Raw genomic sequence first — 19,801 nt, 5'->3', positions numbered from 1 at the left:
GAATAAAACAAAAAAAGATATTAATCTAAAATAAAGTTATTTTTATTGAAATTGATATAAGTTATATTATAATTTTATTTGAATTTTATAATTTAAAAACTATATAAATGTTTTTCAATTTGATGAACTGATTTAATGTAAAAGTTCTACCATTATATGATAATATAATTTTAAATTAATATTTATTATGTTTTTATAAATATAATAAATTCAGTAATTAGAATTTATATATATCATATGTGGATAAATAATTAATAAAAATAAAATTATAAAAATTTCAATAATTATTAGTCTTTTCAGATATAAATTTTAATGGATAAGTTTTAATTTATATATAAATTAAACACTTACAGTTCCAACGCAAAGTAAAATTAGTTTATTTTAGACAAAGTAACAATATGAGCCTTTTGAGTAAGTAGAAAGCAGCTTCTCTAACCTATTTCTCTTCTGGAGGAAAAATAAAAAATCATGGCTCCTCCGGTGGTTCTCATGGTAAGTCAGTTACGCTTATTCTTCTTTTCCTTCTTTTTGTTGTCGTCGTTTCAGGACTTGAGTTGTCGTTTTACAGGTTGCAGAAAAGCCTAGCATCGCTCTCTCTATTGCTTCTGCACTGTCTCATGGCCAGGTACTCTCTCTCTCTTTATTTCGCTTTACTTTCGAATTTCTATTTTAAATTTAACTCTCCAATCGCAAACCAAGAACAACTAGCAAAACGGAGAAAATTAAGCTAAAGTTTGTTTGTGTTTTCTTTTCTTAGAAAAGAATATTTTAGCTTATGTCTCAGGGCTACTCTCTGCAGTCAGAATTATTTCATTATTTTACCTTGATTATGTGTTTTGATTTTTCGGTTAAATTATTTTTTAATCTCAGGGCTTCTAGTCTGATCAAGGAGTTATCATAATTATGATTCTAGAATAATTTTGTAATTCTATCTGTTTTTGATTTTAATTTATTTGTGTCCATGCTATCTAAAATGCTGTTAAAATATTGTCAGCATTCCCTTGCATTGCAACTTTTGAAGAGTTCCTTGCCCATTCTTGACATTCTTGAGCAATTCATTGACATTGACATAAACTTGATCACAACCACTGGCATTTCATTTGTTTGAATTTATCCTCGAATAACCTCAGAAGCATACTGAAAGGTCTTATATGGAGACTCTTAGAACTCTCTAGACTTGGACTCATTTATATTTTATTTGGGAGTAGCAATTGTTTGATGACTGAAGGCTACTTTTAGTGATTCAAATTTTAGACTCTAAGTCCTCTTTCGTTGACAAGTTGTAGAGGTTCCTCACTAACGTCATTGTTATCTCAGTTAAAAACTTAAACTCTCAAACTAGTACTGAACTCTCTTTAATCGAGTTAAAAGTGCTCTCTTGGAAAAAGAATAACTATCCCAATGCCAGTGTTTCCAAGATGGCCTTTCTTGGTATATTATGAATTGCATCACCATGTACATGCCATCATTCATGACAAATGAGTATTTAATCTAAAATTGCATCCTCCACATGTTTTTTCTTCTTGGTTGTGCTATTTGCATTTTATTTTTAATACACATCCTTGTGCATTTACATGGTTCCTTATGGTCCATTGTATTTGATTATATTGTATTTTTGGAGTTGAAACTTGATTATATCAGTGAGTCACAAATTATGCTCCATGCTACAGATGTCCTCTAAGAAGGGTGGTACAGAGGTTCATGAGTTTGATGGGATGTTTCTTGGGTTTCAAGCACATTATAAAGTGACATCAGTTATTGGGCATATTTTCAGGTACTTAGTCTCTTTACAAACGGAATGAAATAGAGGGGGAGAAGGAGTAAATTTAGATAAGGGTACTATTTATTTGGGCAAATGGTCTATTTGAACATTCTTAATAGTAAATTTTGATCAAATGCACCCCATTAAAACAAAATGGGCTTTAAATACTTCATTATTAGGGGGAAAAGAGTTTGAATTTGGAAATAGAAAAATTGGAAACTTTATGTACCAAAAGTGTAATACTCTCTTGTTTTTAAACAAAAAGAAGGTTTCTATTTAGCTTCTTTATATTATTGCTATTGCTATTGCGTGATTTGTGGTTGCTTTTCTTGAAGATTAGTTTTCTATTATGATCATCAAAATCAACCCATTTTCTACTGTGTTATACTTAAATTAAATCTAGTGAAGTATGCCCTTTTCTTTATTTTGTCACCTTTAGCTCATTGCTTCTATTTTCTTGTGCCATGTTATGGTTGGAAGATTGTTTGGCAAGATCAGTTATATCGACCTTTTGACTTCCCTTTGTTTCAATAAGTTCTCTCTTTCGCACCCCCCAGTGCCGTTGTTGCTAGACTGTGTATAATACAAGTGTAAATGAAGTAAGCTGAATTAAGTTCTCTTGTTCATGCTATGTAGGTTCGTTTCTACACCAAGCCTAAATGAACTTTGGCGACCAATTTAAGCTTGACTTCTTGAGCTCAACTTGCTAAGACAAATTTTAGAATAACTACACAAAAGCCCAACTGTCCTTTGCATGTGCTAAAACTTTTAACAACTAGAACTCCAATGTTTCAAAAACTTTCAAATTAAAGAGCTTTAACAAAAGTAGAATCAGACTTGTGTGCCGGGTATTATGGGTGCTTTGTGGTACAGTATAACTTTTGTTGTTGGCATCTAATTGAACTAGATCACTTAATTAATTAAAAAGTACAAGTATCAGACTATTTATAACTATTTTTATCTGAAAGCCTGGAATGGGGTTTTTTTCATCATGCTTTGGTCTCAAATACTACAAAATTATAAAGTTGCAAAATCTTCAAATGTTAATTTATTTTATTGGTGAAAACTGCTCTTTTTTTTTTTTCTTTTCTGTGATACTACCTGTTATTATATTGCAAATTTGGAGAGCCATTTTCGCGAAAGAATGAGATTAGTAAAATTAATGTACCTAATTTATTTATACCCCTATTGGGAGCTTATTATATGAAAATATGGTTGGGTCAATAAGCTCATGTAATTACAACATGCAATTAATTTCTTTGATCAATATAGATTTTCTTTTGTTTATTTAGATTACCAAAGGGGAACCTCGGTGTTTTGAGCATGCATAGGTAAATAAAATGTTCTTTTATTAAACGACTAAAAATGAGTGTTTTTGTTAAGTGTCATATTCCATATATGTTTGCTTTGAATGCATTTTATTTGATCAGTAATTAGTACTTTGCTTGCCTTAGCCTTAATGACTTACTTTCACATTTCTTCTTGTGGGGTTATATCCACTTTCTGATTTTCCTTTCCTTTGCAAATCTAGTGTAGATTTTCCACAAAAATATCAAGACTGGACAGCCAATGACCCTATGGATCTTTTTCAAGCTCCAATTGTTAAGGCAGAATCAAACCCTAAGGTAGTTTCGCTTCTTCCTTCTCATCTATGTCTCCTTTCTCTCTACTACTCTCTGTACTTGGATATTCTTTGGAATTCTAATATTACATAAGATGATATTTAGTGGGAAAATTCTTTTGCTATTAGCAAAATTTATCTGTGAAACTGTTTTTAGTGGTGAGAATAGTTTTCAATCTGTTTTTTTTTTTTTAATAAATATTTTACATGCCTGGACATGTAAAGTTATGTTTCAAGATAAGTGATATATAACATTGGCATGTGTTTTACTTTATATGCACATATACATAACAGATCAGCTTTTCTTATCAATCTTCTTATGTGTGTGCATGTCTAGCAATATGTTGTAATTGCTATTTTATTGTGCTTTTCACTTCCGCATCATATGGCAGAGTTTTCCATAGAAAGTTTTAATGGTTGCTGCACATATAGATTTATGTTGATTCAGTGAATTTAACAAAGAGCCTTTTCATATGTGACTACTTTTATTATTTGCTTTCTTATGCAAGTGTTTGTCTCATAGTCTTTATGCAATAATAACTAGTTGCAATTTGCTCAAGTGGCTCCAACGGTCCTGGGAGATTTCATAATATAGTTTCCTTGTACTAAAAATTACAATGAACTGCATGACATTTTCTCTGAGTTGTTTTTGAAATGTATCAGTCTTTATATTTTCCTTTTAGTACATAATCTCCCTTGTTTTACATACTTCGAAACTATCTTTTTTGGTATAAAGGTGCATATCCGTAGGCATTTAAGTCAAGAAGCTCGTGGATGTGGCCATTTGGTATTATGGTTGGATTGTGATCGTGAAGGAGAAAATATATGCTTTGAAGGTAAGTGTAGTGGTTTTAGATATTCTGTGGAACCATTATTTTGATAATGCTAAATAGAGTCCGAAACTCCAAATTTAGTGTTTGAATTCTGATGACAATTTCAAGAATGAGGGATAGATGAGTCTTAGTACAATGGTAAGGTCGCCTTGGAATTGGCTAGAGAAGGTTATGTGGTGTGCTCATCTACCTACTACTCTGGACACCTCTTTTATCAGTAGTAATGGCCTCTCTAGATATATTCATAGCCTAGACAGCCTAATTGAATCTTCTGGTACTTTGGAAGGTTCTAAGCTTCTGTTTCTTCATCAAATTGGTTTTGGAAATTAGATTAATTAGGTTGGTTTTGGAAGAAGAGGAAAAGACAATCCCCAAGTTTATTTATTAGGTACATAGCCAGGTTTGATAGTTTATTTTAATGTTCTTTAAGGGCCCATTTGCAAATAAAAGCTTTTTGGCTTTTACTTCTTTGCTCAAAGAGGGTACCTTATCATTTCTACTGTTTCTTCCTTTTTCGCTTTAATAAGATTTGTTCGCATACACTTTATATCTTAATTAAATTTCTTCTTTCATAGGAAACAAAGAAAAGGACCAGAATTAGCAAACATACTTGGAAACAGGCTTTTAAGTGTAACTTTTACTATTTTCATTTTGGTAAAAGTGAATACTGCAACCTTTCCCAATAGATTATGCACAGTAAGCACTAAAGCGCAACTATGACATTAAAACCCTTTTAACTGAAATACCCTAATTCATTTAGTGCTAGGTTAGTGTGGACAATACTTGTAGCAGTCGCATAAATAATAAATAAACACAGGTAAATTGCAAATTTATCAATAAATTATGGTTTTATTTTTAGGTCGGTCAACAAAGATCAATTTGTTCCAGAATTTTTCTAAACTTTTTAATTCATAATACCCTTTTCGCCAATGGAATTGCAAACAATCTGATGAATTCTCATTAGAAACCCAATATATTGTGTACATGTTAGTATGTTCTCCTTGAATGGCCTTTTAGCTTAACTTTAATAAATTAAATCTCTGTATTTGATTTGAAAAAGACAACTTTCTTAGAACTTGTCAAATCGTGGAAACAGATTTTTACCTAATTGTATGATAAAGATAAATGAGAATCCGCTGAATATACAAACATATCAATAAATATGTAGACTGTATGCTTTTGTAGGGTTTTCGAGTTTAGGTCTAGTATGAGTGCACTAAATGCTATCAAATCTTGGCTTACATATATGCTTATCCTTGTTAGCAAACTGGAATGGCTAGCTTGTGCTTTTGAAGAATGCTGCAAAAGCTTCTCTCTGCAAAATGGATGAAGTAAAGGTCTCCTATAATTTAGCTGCTCAATTTGATCTAAATTAACCGAGACCTCAATATTGGTTTATTAAAAACTTTTTCATAAATATGCTGTGGTGTTTACAAATTTTAACTGCTGTCATTGCTAAAAAGTAATTGTTATCGCAGTTATTGAATGTACTGGTTTTCATTTAAATGATTCTAGAAGAAGGGTATATCGTGCACGGTTTTCTTCAGTTGCTGAGAAAGACATCTTGAAGGCCATGGATAATCTTGTTCAACCCAACAGAGATGAGGCATTAGCTGTAGATGCTCGACAAGAGATAGATTTAAAAGTTGGTGTTGCATTCACACGATTTCAAACTAGTTTTTTCCAGGGAAAGTATGGGAATCTTGATTCAAGAGTTATCTCGTAGGTCCTCTCTCTCTCCCTGCATTTTTTATGTATATTCTTGAGAAGTGTCATGCATATTCTTCACACTTGGAATTCCTTTGGCATCACACCTGGGTTATCTAGTCATCACATCAAAGGTTCCTTGGGCATTACACTTTCCAAGAGGCAACAATTGCAGGAAATTATATTGATTGAAAACTAAATTGCTGGGACTAAGAAAACTGGGTATCTAAATTGGACCCCGAAACTGGTCCTATCCTTGTCCTCTAAGGATTTGTCTTAAGGTAGAAAAATAACAGAAACAATATTATCCTAACCAAGAAAAAATGAAAATAAATAAAAATACTTGCTAAGGACATCTAGACATCTTATCCAGCAAGTATAGAAATTACAAAATTGCTATAGCTTTCTGATTAGATAAGATTTTGCAATTTTCTTTCTTGATTTTATAAAAAGATTTGCATAACGATTGACGGTTATTGTTACATTATGGCCGTTGCAGGCCCATTTCCATCACATGTGATTGCGAATGAGATCATGGTTGTTGCCATTATTTAAACCCTTGAATCCCACTACAAAAGCAATTGGTTTCCCAGTTCAACTGTGCATGAATAAAAGCAATTGATACCTTATCCTCCATATTTTGGTCTCTTCCTTCCTTCCTTAATAAAGTTTCTCCTTATATACACACACACAAAAAAAAAAAGAAAAAGAAAAAACTTTAGTCTTTTATTTCTCCGTTGTCAAACAAAAGCCAAAAGGAAGAAGCTGGGAATTCTTACACAATACTAGGCGCCATTTTATTTTAACTTTGATGTTACCTTCTATGTTGATTGAAATTTTTCATGTTGCTTTAGAATTTCTAATTTTCTTGATTTCTACATTTTTTTTTTCCTGTTTTTATTGGCATGTGTGTATTCTCAATTTTGTTCCATTTTTGTTAACTTTCTTCTCAACAGTGAGTTAATATTGCTTACTAATTGCCTGTTTCAGCTATGGCCCTTGTCAAACTCCGACCCTTGGGTTTTGTGTACAGCGTTATTTGCAAATTGCTACTTTTAAACCAGAAAAGTTTTGGTCTTTGCGACCTCACTTAATAATTGATGGTTATCAACTTCAGCTAGAGTGGGAACGTCACAGGTTATTTGACTTAGATGTGAGGAAATCTTTTCCTTGAATTGAATAAGGAATCTTAGTTTCTATCTACAAAGTTAAAGGTGCTCATATTTCTACGAATTGCAGGTTGCTTTAATGTTTCAAAAGCAGGTATTACAGGATGGAATACTAGAAGTGATTGATATATCACAAAAACAGGAAACGAAAGGTCGCCCTTCTGGTCTAAACACAGTGAACCTTCTAAAGGTTAGAAAAACTGCAGAAGAAACGGTATTTGAGATTGATTGTATTATTTGAAACTATAATTATGGTTTTCTTTTAATTATATTTCCTTTGGTAGATATGCATTGTTGAAGTGTTGGAAATTGATAGAATAACAATGAGGCTTTTAACCTGAAACGAAAATGGAAGTTAAGGGTAAAAAGGCTAAAAACATTTTATTTCATAAGTCGAACTTATGTAGGAAAGAGGTTTCAAAAGTGTGAAATTCTTGGTATATTATTTAGAAATTCAATATATTTAATTGTTATTCATAATGAACTGAATATTTTGCTACTTTTACGTGTTGAGTTTGAGTGTATCTGTTCACTTCATTGGGTTAGAAAGTAGAACCAATATTTAATGCCCATTTGGTAGTGAGTTTGCACGTATAAATTTGCTTTTCAAGTTAAATGGGAAATATAAAACCATTTAAATTTTGAAAACGAAGTATCAACATATTTGGACTCCTAAAATCTGGTTTTCAGCTTTTATGATTTCTCTCACAATATTTTATTTAGCACAACAAACACACATTCACCATAATCAAACAGCCATGCAGTCAGTGTTGTTTACTCATGCCTATTAAGCTGCAAGTTTCAAAGTCTTTAGGTTGATGCACTTGTAAGCTCCCAAGCAAGGTGTGTTCACCAAGTTGGGCATGCAGAACATTGGTCTTAAGACTTAAGGTGCAAAAAGGTTAACTTACTGGCCCATGTGCATGCCATTACATCTGATATATGTTTTCATACTTGCACTTTTCTCTGTAGTATTGCAAGACTTTCAGAAAAATGCATGAATAATAAGAGTAAATTATAAGATGCTTGCTGAAAGCGTACTTTTATGGTGGTTTAACTTGGTTCAGATTATGGAGAATGAAATCTTTTGCTTCGTTTCAATGTGATTTTGTTGCTTTCTTTCCATATATATATATATATATACATGGGAAAAATGATTAGAATGAAAATAGTCCTAACCTTTGCTTGCACCATCAAGTTAGCTAGAACTTTTTATTTAATTGTTTTGATCTTCAAACTTTGCATTAGTATCAATTTTAGCAATTTGATTGAAATTGGCAAAGAAAAGTATCACTGATTCACATAATGTGTCAATTTTTTTTATTTTGAATGTTTTATTAAAAGCGAAACTGTGTACCTTTAACTGTCTCATCTCTCTCCCCCTCCCCTCTCTTCAGCTATGGTGTCTTGCATACCTAGATTGAGGTATTACATTTTTGCTTTTCTTAACAACGATGATAGCATACTTATAAAAGAAAGTAGCATGGATATCCAGAGGAGTAGAAGGTGGTGATAAGAGAGGGGTTCATTATTTGGTAATTACAAAGCCCCTGATGGTTGCCAACATATACTACTTTAGTATCATTTCTTCTCAAAGAAATTATATAATTATTGGCATCTCGCAGTCCTTTCTTTAAAAAAACATACACTTAGTTCTCCCTTTTTTAAATGAACTTCAATGATATAAGTCAATTAGTGCAGCTCAAAAGCAAAGAGACAGATTAAGGAGGCTTAGCCTATTAATGAGGATAGAATTTACTATTAAGAGGATGACTTTATATTATTTCTTGTGATTATCTGCATTTTTATGTCCACTAAAATTCTTTGTTTTTCCCATAATGTCAAAAAGGATAAAAATGGCAGTTCCTTGTGTAGAATGTGATAAACATAGATAACATGAATACATTTTCTTAATTTCTTCAGGTTGCTTCAAGTGCATTAGGCTTTGGACCTCAAATGGCCATGCAATTAGCTGAACGCTTGTATACTCAGGGATTTATCAGGTTTTCTTTCTTCCTTGCCCCAAAACTCTACTGTCTTCTTCTTTTCTTTGTTGGTTTTTTTTGTTATGGTTTGTGTTTGTCTATGGAGCATCAAGTTTCTGTTTATTTTAATTACTTAAGGTTATATGTTGTTGGATCATCTTGCTGCGCCTAGACTAGGATTTGGATTAACCACCATGCCTGAATTTTGTCAATTGAATCCGATTTCTTGAGATAGTAAGTGATTGGAATTTTAGCTTGAACTTCTCTTGTTATCTATTTGACCAGCTACTGAGCCACACCCTATATTTGGAGTCACTTGTGAGCTAGATGAAAATACTTGTACTGTCTTTGTTTATTACGTTACTGGATGTCGGAGGGGGGAGGGGGGGCCTACATTTTACCAATTGTGTAACTTAATGGAGTGTGTATTGCAAAATTGAGTCCGGTGCAGAAACTACGAATTTGTGTGACTAGCCAAGAAAGAGACGGAGCAGATGGACATTGCTCAATCTTTTTTTAATGTGCTTACATGGAAATTTTCTGTTATATTTCAGACCATGTGATAGATAATTAGAAGAGTGATGTGATAAACAGCTACCAGAGTTAATTTCAGTAAATTTGCAGTTCAGAGCCTAAAGTCCTTTTGCTCTGGTTTAGTTATGAGAAGTAATTTTGTGTTTGTATTATGCTGAGATACTTGATATGTAACTTTTGTAGTCTCTATAGAGTTCTCTTCATAGCCATTATATCTAGACTTGCCCGGTAATTTTCTCATCCATGTGTAAATATTGGTTGGTTAGATGGATGCTGGGGCTTCCTTGCTCGCAGGCCTCTGGAATTAAGACCAGTTGAGTTTTCCATGGGTCTCAAGTGAGACATTAATCGATACTGTTCTATTGTTATGATTTCTTGTGAATTATGTAAAAACATGGGGAAATTCCAGCGGGATCTTGGTAGATACCAGCAGAAGAAGCCTTGAAGCCATGTGCATCACATGATTTTGCCAAAACAGGATATTTCCAAATTTCAGTTTTCTGGTAGTTTGCATGGAATAAGGAGAAGCTAGCAGGTAGGGCTGAGCATGGATCGATTCAATTCGGTTATTTATAAATCACAAGTACCGTACCAAACTTCGGTCCTTTTAAAATTTAAAGTACCAGTACCGTACCAAATATAAATGGCACCATACCGAATTAAACCAATTTTTTCGATTAAATACGATTCGGCTCGGTGCTATTTTCGGTTCTAACATTTAGAGAAAGCACAACTTTAAATCTTACATTTAATCAAATACATGAAAAAAATACGATTGACATCCGAATGAAACTAGTATGAGAATTGAAATTAGATAGAATTGCAATCATATTCTTGAACAACTTGCTTTACAATTTAGTCTACTTGCAAATATAATAATTTAATGTTCAAATATAAACTATTAAAATATCTGCTATTGCTAGCATAATAATATTTTGCAGATGCCTAGCATTAAAATAAAAAATTACAAACTTTATATAACACTAAAACATAAGTGTGAGAGATGTTGCTGGCTTAGGGTCTGTGAATCGAGAGTTTAAGTAAGAGAATAAGCCTATGAATTGAGATTTGAGACATGCAACTAGCTATTGTAGTAAATGGCATTAATGAAAAAGAAATTAGAGTTTAAGTACATAGTAAATTAGTAATATAGTATACACTATACAACAAATATTATATATATAGGGTCTGTGAATCGAGAGTTTAAGTAAGAGAATAAGCCTATGAATTGAGATTTGAGACATGCAGCTGGCTGTTGTAGTAGATGGCATTAGTGAAAAAGAAATTAGAGTTTAAGTACATAGTAAATTAGTAATATAGTATACACTATACAACAAATATTATATATATATATATATATATATATCATATGTTTTTATAGAATACAAAGTATATTATAATATAGGTAATATATTATAGGTATTATTTATATCATATATATAAATATTAATAAATATAAGTAAAAGATTCGGTTCTACGGTTTGGTCCGGATCAGTACAAAACGGCTTGGTTCTGGTACAATTATTACTAAAGAACCAGTACCATACCGTAGTAGTAAAATATTCTCAGATCAATTCAGTTCGGTTATAAAAACTTTCGGTTATTTCAGGTCTGGTACTTTTCGGTACGGTTAATCGGTTCAAGCGGAAATCACCGAGATCCATGCTCAGCCCTACTAGCAGGTAATCAACAAATGAGATAAGGAACTGGAATTCAACTAAAGGATGGTTTTAGAACCAACAAGCTGGTGTCAAGTGTCAGTAAGATGTTATCTTCCAGGACATATTTGAATTGTTTCTTGTCTTCTTCTTCATGTAGCCTACCAGTAATATTCATAGTAGGCTGAAAAGGGGGTTTACCCTTCCTGGTGACTAAGCACAGTGAATGTATAATTTTTTTTTACTTTCATTCCGTTGCATACTCTTGAGTTTGATTCAGCAAATAATTACATTATTCATGGGAATATATGTATTTCCGGCAAACTATCAGCTTGCACATAGTTCAAGGATTAAGAACTTGGGAAGATTGTTTTAATTTCTCACAATTTTCTTATTCAATTTGCCTGCTTAATTCTCCTGGAATGCTATAGAAATTATCAGTAAACAATTTGGCACATTTGACAGGAGAGTCAATTTTGCATTTGGGAATAAACAGTCAACTTGAAATTCTGAATGATTCTGTTCTCTTATTTGAGTAGTAATAACTTTTAGCTTGAAGTTACCATCTTCTACTAAAGGAGAAGTGAGAGAGAAAAAGACATTCTTTTCCTAAGTACAGGTCCTGCTTAAATTCAAGCAATTTTTGCTGCTTTTGGTGACACCCTTTCATACATGTTAAATTAAATGCATGAGTGTGTTATTTAGTGTTTGGTAAAATATATATATATATATTTTTTTTTGTGTATTTGATGCTTCGATTTTTCGGATCTGTCTTTTCTTTTTGGGCTTTGATGCTTACTGTCCACCACTGGCCGCCACCTGCTGTTCCCCTTCTTTGTTTTTTTTCTTCTTTTGCTTCTACACATTAAAAAAAACACAACTGTTATTTTCTATTCATATTTTCTTGTTTAAATTTACCCTCCTTTTGAAAGAAATCTTAGTAAGTGTTATGACCATGTGCCACTATCTGATTGTAATTGGTGAAGTCTGCATGTTGTTATCTGCTGCAGCAGTTCAATATTTCAATCTTTACTCTCCTCTCGTTTCCTTGCAAAATCTAACAACCTATAATAATTGTTTTATGCTGCCTTTTCAGCTATCCGCGTACAGAAAGCACAGCCTACCCTTCTTCATTTGACTTCAAAAGCATACTTAGTACACTATTGAACAATTCCATATGGGGTGACTCTGTCCGGAGGCTGCTTGTTGAAGGTTACCATAAGCCTCGGTTGGGAACAGATGCAGGTGACCATCCTCCTATAACTCCAATTCGTTTAGCAACTGAGGATATGCTAGGCAAAGATGCTTGGAGACTATACCAGTATGTCTGTCAACATTTTATAGGGTCCGTGTCTCCCGACTGCAAGTATGTCAGGTAAATTCCTGATGTTCTATCCTTGGATATATAGTCTATGCTTAATGACCTAGGCCAGTGTTGGGGTTCTAATGTGGTCAAATACCACCCTATGACAAATTAAACATCATTCTACTTTTAGTTTTTTTTCTCTTAATGCTAGCTTCTGCCGTTATTTTCTTCTATTGTTTTTTGTACGGTATGCTGTTTTTTGTGCAAGGCAATTAGATGCCAAGGGCCATTGGAGCCTGGGCACAAGCCACAACATCCAGGTTGAAGCTGTCCTCATGAGGGAACACATCTGTTTTAGTATGTAAATAATAATTTATACTAGTAAAATTTATAACCTTTAACCAAAAAAAATTGTTAATAACTTATTTAGCCTATTAGCTCAGAAGGGAATATTTTGCTGTTGTTAATGTTTATAAGTTCAAACTTTATGCAGATTATTTAAGTTTTTATAACATCTATCTAATTATACGTAATGCAATTGACTGAAACAGTCAATTAAACGTGTACAACTGAAACATAGTCTTTGCTAAAAGAAGGGAAAGAAAAAAATAGCCCTTAAAGGATTGTGATGTGAAACAAGTATCCTTAAGCTTCATGGAGCAGCAAGACAAAAGGAAGGTAAATCACAGCAAAAGGAGAGTCTAACACTAGAATATACGCAGTCTTTGGTTTGGTTACCATTATTATTTAGGAATAAATTTATTATTAGAATAATTTCTTATGATTGTTTCCTTTACTGTTGTTCGGTTGTTGATTTTGATTATTCAGAATTCCTACAAATACCTTGTACTAGGGCTATGGCCGGGGCCTCATTATCAATAATATTATGAAATTCGCACAACTCTTGTTGTGTATTTGTTCCTTGTTTTCTTCTTAAGGACGCTTGGGATAATCATGTATTACCCAGACTCAGTTTTCCACAGCATTAGATTGCCCAAATTTTGATCCTTGTATGAAAATATAGTTTTGTGCTTGTGTTGGTCAGCTAGGATGATTCCTTGTCCTCCACATGGTAATTGCCTTTATTTTCTCCTTAATATATCATATTTCTAGTTGAAAAAGTAAAAAGTGATGGAAATAAGAAACAAAGAGTTAGGAGACAGGAAGAGTGGATAGAGAGAAGGGAAGGGAAATTGAATAAATCACAATACATGGAAACTTAAAAAGTGACTAGAAAAAGGAAGAAGAGATTGTTAAGTGGAGAGAGGGATGCTCACCTTTGGATGGTTTCTTCCTTGCTAACTGTTCCCCGGCGCCATCCCAGGTAATGTGTTTACCTAGCTCTTTCTCTTGTCTTAGGGTTGGAAGCACTACAATTTGATTAGCACTAGTTGTTGCAAGGTTAATGCTCATTTGTCATTCAAATATTCAAGGAGTCTGAGTAATTTAACTAAGATCCTTTGGTATTGATTATTTGAAAGGTGGCACTTCACTTCTCATTTTTCCTGACTTTCTTTTTATGCTATGCATCTTTCTGCTTTAATTGGTTTAGAAAGATATGTTATCCTCCATAATTTTTCCTTTCACTCGTTTAATAGGTGTAGGGGAGGATATGGTGTTTGCAAACATGTACTCGTGTCAAAATGATGTGGGACAGACTAATCTCCAAACTTCAATTTCTGCCAATTTCAAAACCTATATGATTTATGTCTTTCCTTTGTTTCGTTTTCTCAAAACCTTGAAGTTTTTATGTTGCCTGTGGTCTTAGAAGTTGACGCAACACTAAAGGCGGTTATAGATTTTATCAAATAATCAATAAGTGATGTCAAATAATCAACCACATAAACATCTGTTGAACGTTTTATCATAAAATCAATAAGCAAGTCTAATATTGATTTCTATTAGTTTAATGATTGAATGGTCATTGTTGCTAATTCGTTTTATGATTTGATACTTTGAATACATTTCAGGACAAAGGTGGAATTTTCTGTCGGTGGAGAGTTCTTCCATTGTATAGGGCAGCATGTTATAGTAGAAGGGTTTACATCTATTATGCCATGGTTGGCAGTAACTGAGAAAAATCTTCCTCAGCTTGTGAAAGGGGAGAAAATAGAAGTTTTGAGGATGGAGCTATTGGAGGTACTATTTGGATTACAATGTTTTAATCATCTTTGTAAACTTCTGAAAATTTTATCAAATGTTACTCCTAACTTGGATAACCATCTACCTGAACCAAATCAAACGAATCATTTGCCTTTTCTCTACTCGACTTATGAGTTATGTAGTCAGCAAGGACTAGAAATGCTAAATCTTTCTTGATCATTCCACCCTATCTTGTACTTTGTTTAACTCTCCTCTTCTTCACCTTGTAAGTTGGATGTGCTGCTGGTACATCTGCCAATCTTACAGTGAATAAGGCCAAAGCATCACAAATGCTCCTGCTTGAACTTTACCCCAATATATGCCTCTTTGATATAGGGCAGATCCAGATTGATTGGTCCTAAATCTGATTCAAATCCAATATAGTAATCATATGGTTGGAAAGGGCTGCTTGGTGGTTGATGCTTACTGTCTCTCTTGCCACAGCTTGTTCTTCTCCCATACTTCCAAAAGCTGCTTGCTACATGGTTTACTGGTAACTAACAGCCATCAACTTCTCGTTTCTCACTCTAGTCAGTTATAATTCAGTAAGTACTTCAGTTTCCTTACCCTAAATTCCTAGAGACTTAACTCCTATAACACATCAGTTAGTTTCGATTTTCCCGCCACAAAGGCTTCAATAGGCTGTTTAACCTGTCCTTTATCAACTATATCATATGCCTTTTCTAGGTCAATCTCTCCTTTTTCTCCAGATACTTGGCAGACAGGCTTGTAGACAAAAGATGTTTTTGTATAGCAACTTAGAGAAAATTATGGACTCCATAACCCTCTTATATGAAAAATGGCCTTCAAAGTAATCTTCCTGGCAAAAGGCCAAATTAATTTGACAGATAGTAGTCCTCTTAACCTATATTCATTACTTTACTCTATGCTTCATACAACATTATATTGTTTGAGCTCATTCATTGAACTCAAAATCGTGTTAAATAGTTTAGTCAACCACAATACTCTTCATCTCTTTATTACACTTCCATTATGAATTCTGTTAGCAGCGTATATTCTCATCCTGTCCATCTTCTTAATAATTCACTTAATCTCAGATGTCCTTATCCCTCAAGTGTGAATTTAATATATATGTTACAAGAGACAAAATGTTGTTGAGGGAGAAGAATAGGAAATGTTTTGGAGGAAATTTCCTTATCTGTCATATGTTACTTGATACAAAATGTTGAAAAGTAACCGCTCTAAAACTATGCACTTATATTTCCAACATTCTTTCTATGGATGTATGTTCACTGTTATTTTCACCTCATATACAAATACAAATCAAAAAGACTATTATTAGTTCTGTGATCATCTATTTCAATCTCTTACCCCCTTAAATATGACTTCTTTAACTTCTCACCTCAATTTTTTAACCTGCATCAAATGCATTCTTGATCTCTTTAATAAAGGAAGAAGACAAGGAAAAGGATGGTTAATGTTACATGTTCCATGTATGATTAGTAAGATGTTACTGAAACAGGTTAACTAAAAAATTTAGTCGCTTTTTTGTGTAATGTGATACTTTGTATTTGAGTGATGGTTGATGTGTTCTTAAACAACATAGGGCAAAACCACTCCCCCAGATTATCTCACTGAGAGTGAGCTGATTTCCTTGATGGAGAAGAATGGAATTGGTACAGATGCATCAATACCCGTACATATTAACAACATATGCGAACGTAACTATGTGCAGGTACATTGTTGTTTCCATCAAGTTGTTTATACTCATAACATTTCTGCCTTTTCTTTTGCCCTTTCTTTTTTCTTCCTATTTTCCTTTTCTCTACAGAAAGAATAACTGGCAAAATAAATGAGGAAGATACACACACATTTGTATTTATATCTAGCAGTTTACAGCATTTCTGTAAAAATTAAAAAGTATAGATGGAAGTATTCTTTGTTATTATTTGTACAAATCTTTTCCATTTATTTCTTGTTTCTCAAATTTGGATCATCTTACCTTTCAAGTTGCAGGTACAAGCTGGCAGGAGGTTGGCTCCTACCATCTTAGGTATCACTCTGATAAGAGGCTATCAATGTATTGATCCGGATCTCTGTTTACCTGATATTCGTAGCTTTATTGAGCAACAGATCACACTTGTTGCCAAGGGCCAGGCAGATCATTCTCGAGTTGTGCAGCATGTGCTACAACAGTTCAAGCAAAAATTCACTTACTTTGTTAAGCAGGTTAGACTCGGCAGGGATCAGGTTTACACTGTGTTTTCTTGAGTTATTTTATCTTGTAATTTCCGGTGTCTTGTACTTTACTCAGATGGCTCCTTATATGCATTGGATTAGCTTTGTTGCATTTGGTCTTTGTAAAAGCAGCCAACCCAAAATCTCATGTTAGTGGATGAAGATGTCCATCAGCTATTATATTAGATAAAATGTTTAATGAACATGGATTGCTTGATCGTCAATATAACTGAGTTTAGTCCAAGAAACTGGAGTTACATGGGACCTCAGGTAACAATGATCAATAAAGAAAAACAAGATAAAGCAACAACATTGATCATTTAATACCACATTAGAGCATTTAATCTAAAATATTAAATTTGTTCAAAATCTCCATGTAACAATATACATATGGTGAAACTAGACTTTGGTTATGTGGTCCAAACTTACAGTTGGTCGTTTAGTTGTTTCATTATATTTGTACTCTGGTTATTTTCCTAATTTGTAACTAGACTTTGGCTTCTGTTTTATGGCACTAAGATAATTAAAAGAAAAATACGTATAATGGTTGTTCACATAGCATATTGACATGTGTAAACCCATGGAGCTTGCTATTTCTATTCGTTTATTTTCATGCAACATTACAATATGCAATAAAGTGAGATACATCAGAACGCTACAATGTAGCTTTCTCTAACTAAATTGAAATTGGAGTGGAGTCTAGTGCCCTGAATTATCACCAATATATCACGGTAGCACATGGATAATTGAAGTTAAATAGCATGGGCATGTGATTTTATTTGATTAAGGTAGTTTGGTTAATTTCCTGGGGGTCTATAACTTTGTTGATAATTTCCTGAGGGTCTATAACTTTGTTGATATGTTTGTGCAGTCATCTTCTGATAAAATTGACATTCAAATGCTTATTCAAAATTTGCATACTAAACGAAAGTCATTATCAGGAAAAAGAAAAAAGAAGAGAAAAACAAGGCTTTGGGTACCTTATAGTTCTGTGGTTTTGAAGAATTCTAAATATCCATTTGGCTGTAAATGAAGACATCTAGTTCTCTTTGCATATTTTGCAAGGCATTTTTTCTGCTTTAATTGTGCCTTTACAGTTTGACTTCTACCATTTCAGGAAAGTTTAGATGATTGAAAATGTAGCAGTTACTTTTCCTTTGTACTGACCAGCCTGCTTTCTTTTCTGTGATGTAGATTGACAACATGGATGCATTATTTGAAGCACAGTTCTCTCAACTTGTTGACTCTGGACGTGCTCTTAGTAAATGTGGTAAATGCCTGAGGTACATGAAGTACATTTCAACTCAGCCACCCCGTCTGTATTGTGGTACATGTGAAGAGGTTTATTACCTTCCCCAGAAGGGCACAATCAAGGTACGGGCTTCTTTCAGCTGAACTATTTGATCTTCTTGGATTTGTATCTATTGCACGCAATGGTAATGTTTGGAAAAGGCATAACTTGCCAAATGAGTGAAACTTTTTGAAAATAAAATTTTAATCAACGAGTTTTGCAGCTATACAAGGAATTAACATGCCCTTTGGATAACTTTGAGCTGTTGATATTCTCCATGGCTGGGCCAGAAGGCAAGACATTCCCTCTCTGCCCATACTGCTACAATAACCCTCCTTTTGAAGGCGTAGATACACTATTCGGTGCCAGTAAGAATGGTAATTTTGGGAAGCTGGGGAAGGGAGCAGGCATGCCGTGCTTCCTTTGCCCACATCCAACATGCCGACATTCTCTGATAGCCCAAGGAGTTTGCGCTTGCCCAGAATGCAGTGGAACACTTGTTTTGGACCCAGTAAGTGCTCCCAAGTGGAGACTTTATTGCAATATGTGTAATTGCCTTGTCTTGCTCCCTCAAGGTGCCCATCGTATAGCCACTACGCGTGAGCGATGCCCTGAATGTGACTCGACAATCATTGAAGTGGATTTCAACAAGAATACAACACCCTTGGAGGATGGAGCTACCTTGCATATCGGTTGCATTCTATGTGATGATCTGCTTCATTCTCTTGTAGAGGTGAAGCATGGCAAATCATTTTTCAAACGGTTGGGAGCAGGAAGAAGGGGAAGAGGTGCAGGGAGAGGTAGGGGTAGAGGGCGGAGTTCTGGAAGAAGAGGGGATCCTAAAATGAGCTTTCGGGATTTCTGAATGGCATTGGATAAACAATAATATATGTTCGGCATTTGAGAGTGCAACTCGATACAAAATGTTTGTGAAATATTTTCTTTTTTATTATAGCTTTTTATTTTATTGCTTAATTAATTTATCGGGTTATTTTCTGATTTTGATGGGGGAATTTCATGTCTGCTGCTCACATGGATGTATAATAGTTACCACCCATGATTAGATCGAATAGCTCGATCCCTCAGCTGTGGACCAAATCATTAGGAGGCAAGTCAAAAATGAAATCGGATTTAAAAAGACAATGAAAATTAAAAAAAATATTAACTTTTATACTAAATAAAAAATAGAGTTAAATACTTGTGGTTTGGTTTAATGTGTATTGGTTTCTGTATTTTTTTTATTTCATAAAACTCTTTTGAGTTTTATGAAAATTAACTAGTATCATTTCTTCAAATATGGTAGTCGAAAGATTAAAATAGTAATTTTAAATTTAAATTGATTTTTAAATTTATTATTAAGTGTCAAATTCGTTTAAAATTAATTTTATTATCAAATTAGAATAAAATTTTATTTTTAGTACAAGTTAGTTTTAGTGTCTAACTAAAATAATAAATCTAATATTCTTTTTGTTGTTCTAGTATTTTTATTTTTAATATAATTAAATTCAAAAAAATTTAAATATTTTAAAATTATTTATATTTACAATAATATTATTAAATTACTGTATAATTTAATTTTAGTTATTAATATAAA

The 19,801-nt window shown here is 33.3% G+C and overlaps 1 protein-coding gene across 6 annotated transcripts; it reads left to right on the top strand.

Annotated features, from left to right (window-relative positions):
- Window positions 1–367: 367 nt before the first annotated feature.
- On the top strand, window positions 368–19,186 carry LOC8270329 (DNA topoisomerase 3-beta). Of its 6 annotated transcripts, XM_002516341.4 has the most exons (15): window positions 368–492; window positions 569–625; window positions 1,671–1,774; window positions 3,294–3,387; window positions 4,120–4,219; window positions 5,695–5,938; window positions 6,914–7,076; window positions 7,163–7,282; window positions 9,016–9,095; window positions 12,366–12,644; window positions 14,546–14,714; window positions 16,285–16,413; window positions 16,695–16,907; window positions 18,111–18,290; window positions 18,431–19,186. In XM_002516341.4, exons 1-15 carry the CDS (start codon window positions 469–471, stop codon window positions 19,070–19,072), a joined length of 2,598 nt encoding a protein of 865 aa, XP_002516387.1. In that variant the 5' UTR covers window positions 368–468; the 3' UTR covers window positions 19,073–19,186. The 6 variants fall into 6 exon arrangements, with proteins under 6 accessions (XP_002516387.1, XP_015573040.1, XP_048228500.1 ...); XM_015717554.3 differs by lacking the exon at window positions 368–492 and having other exon boundaries at window positions 588–625; window positions 3,299–3,387; XM_048372543.1 differs by lacking the exons at window positions 368–492; window positions 4,120–4,219 and having other exon boundaries at window positions 588–625; window positions 3,299–3,387.
- The last annotated feature ends 615 nt before the right edge of the window (window positions 19,187–19,801 follow it).

Source organism: Ricinus communis, chromosome 1 (assembly GCF_019578655.1).
Source record: "Ricinus communis isolate WT05 ecotype wild-type chromosome 1, ASM1957865v1, whole genome shotgun sequence".
NCBI classification, from domain to species: Eukaryota; Viridiplantae; Streptophyta; class Magnoliopsida; order Malpighiales; family Euphorbiaceae; genus Ricinus; species Ricinus communis.
The sequence above is the reverse complement of the archived record's forward strand: the minus strand, read 5'-3'. Positions and strand labels throughout refer to the sequence as shown.

Bases quoted from the DNA above. Each gene is read 5' to 3' on its own strand.
- LOC8270329 (XM_002516341.4), top strand. From the start codon at position 469: ATGGCTCCTCCGGTGGTTCTCATG. The intron at 5,939-6,913 runs GTAGGTCCTCTC...TGCCTGTTTCAG, and splicing joins CTTGATTCAAGAGTTATCTC to CTATGGCCCTTGTCAAACTC. The intron at 18,291-18,430 runs GTACGGGCTTCT...CGAGTTTTGCAG, and splicing joins CCCAGAAGGGCACAATCAAG to CTATACAAGGAATTAACATG.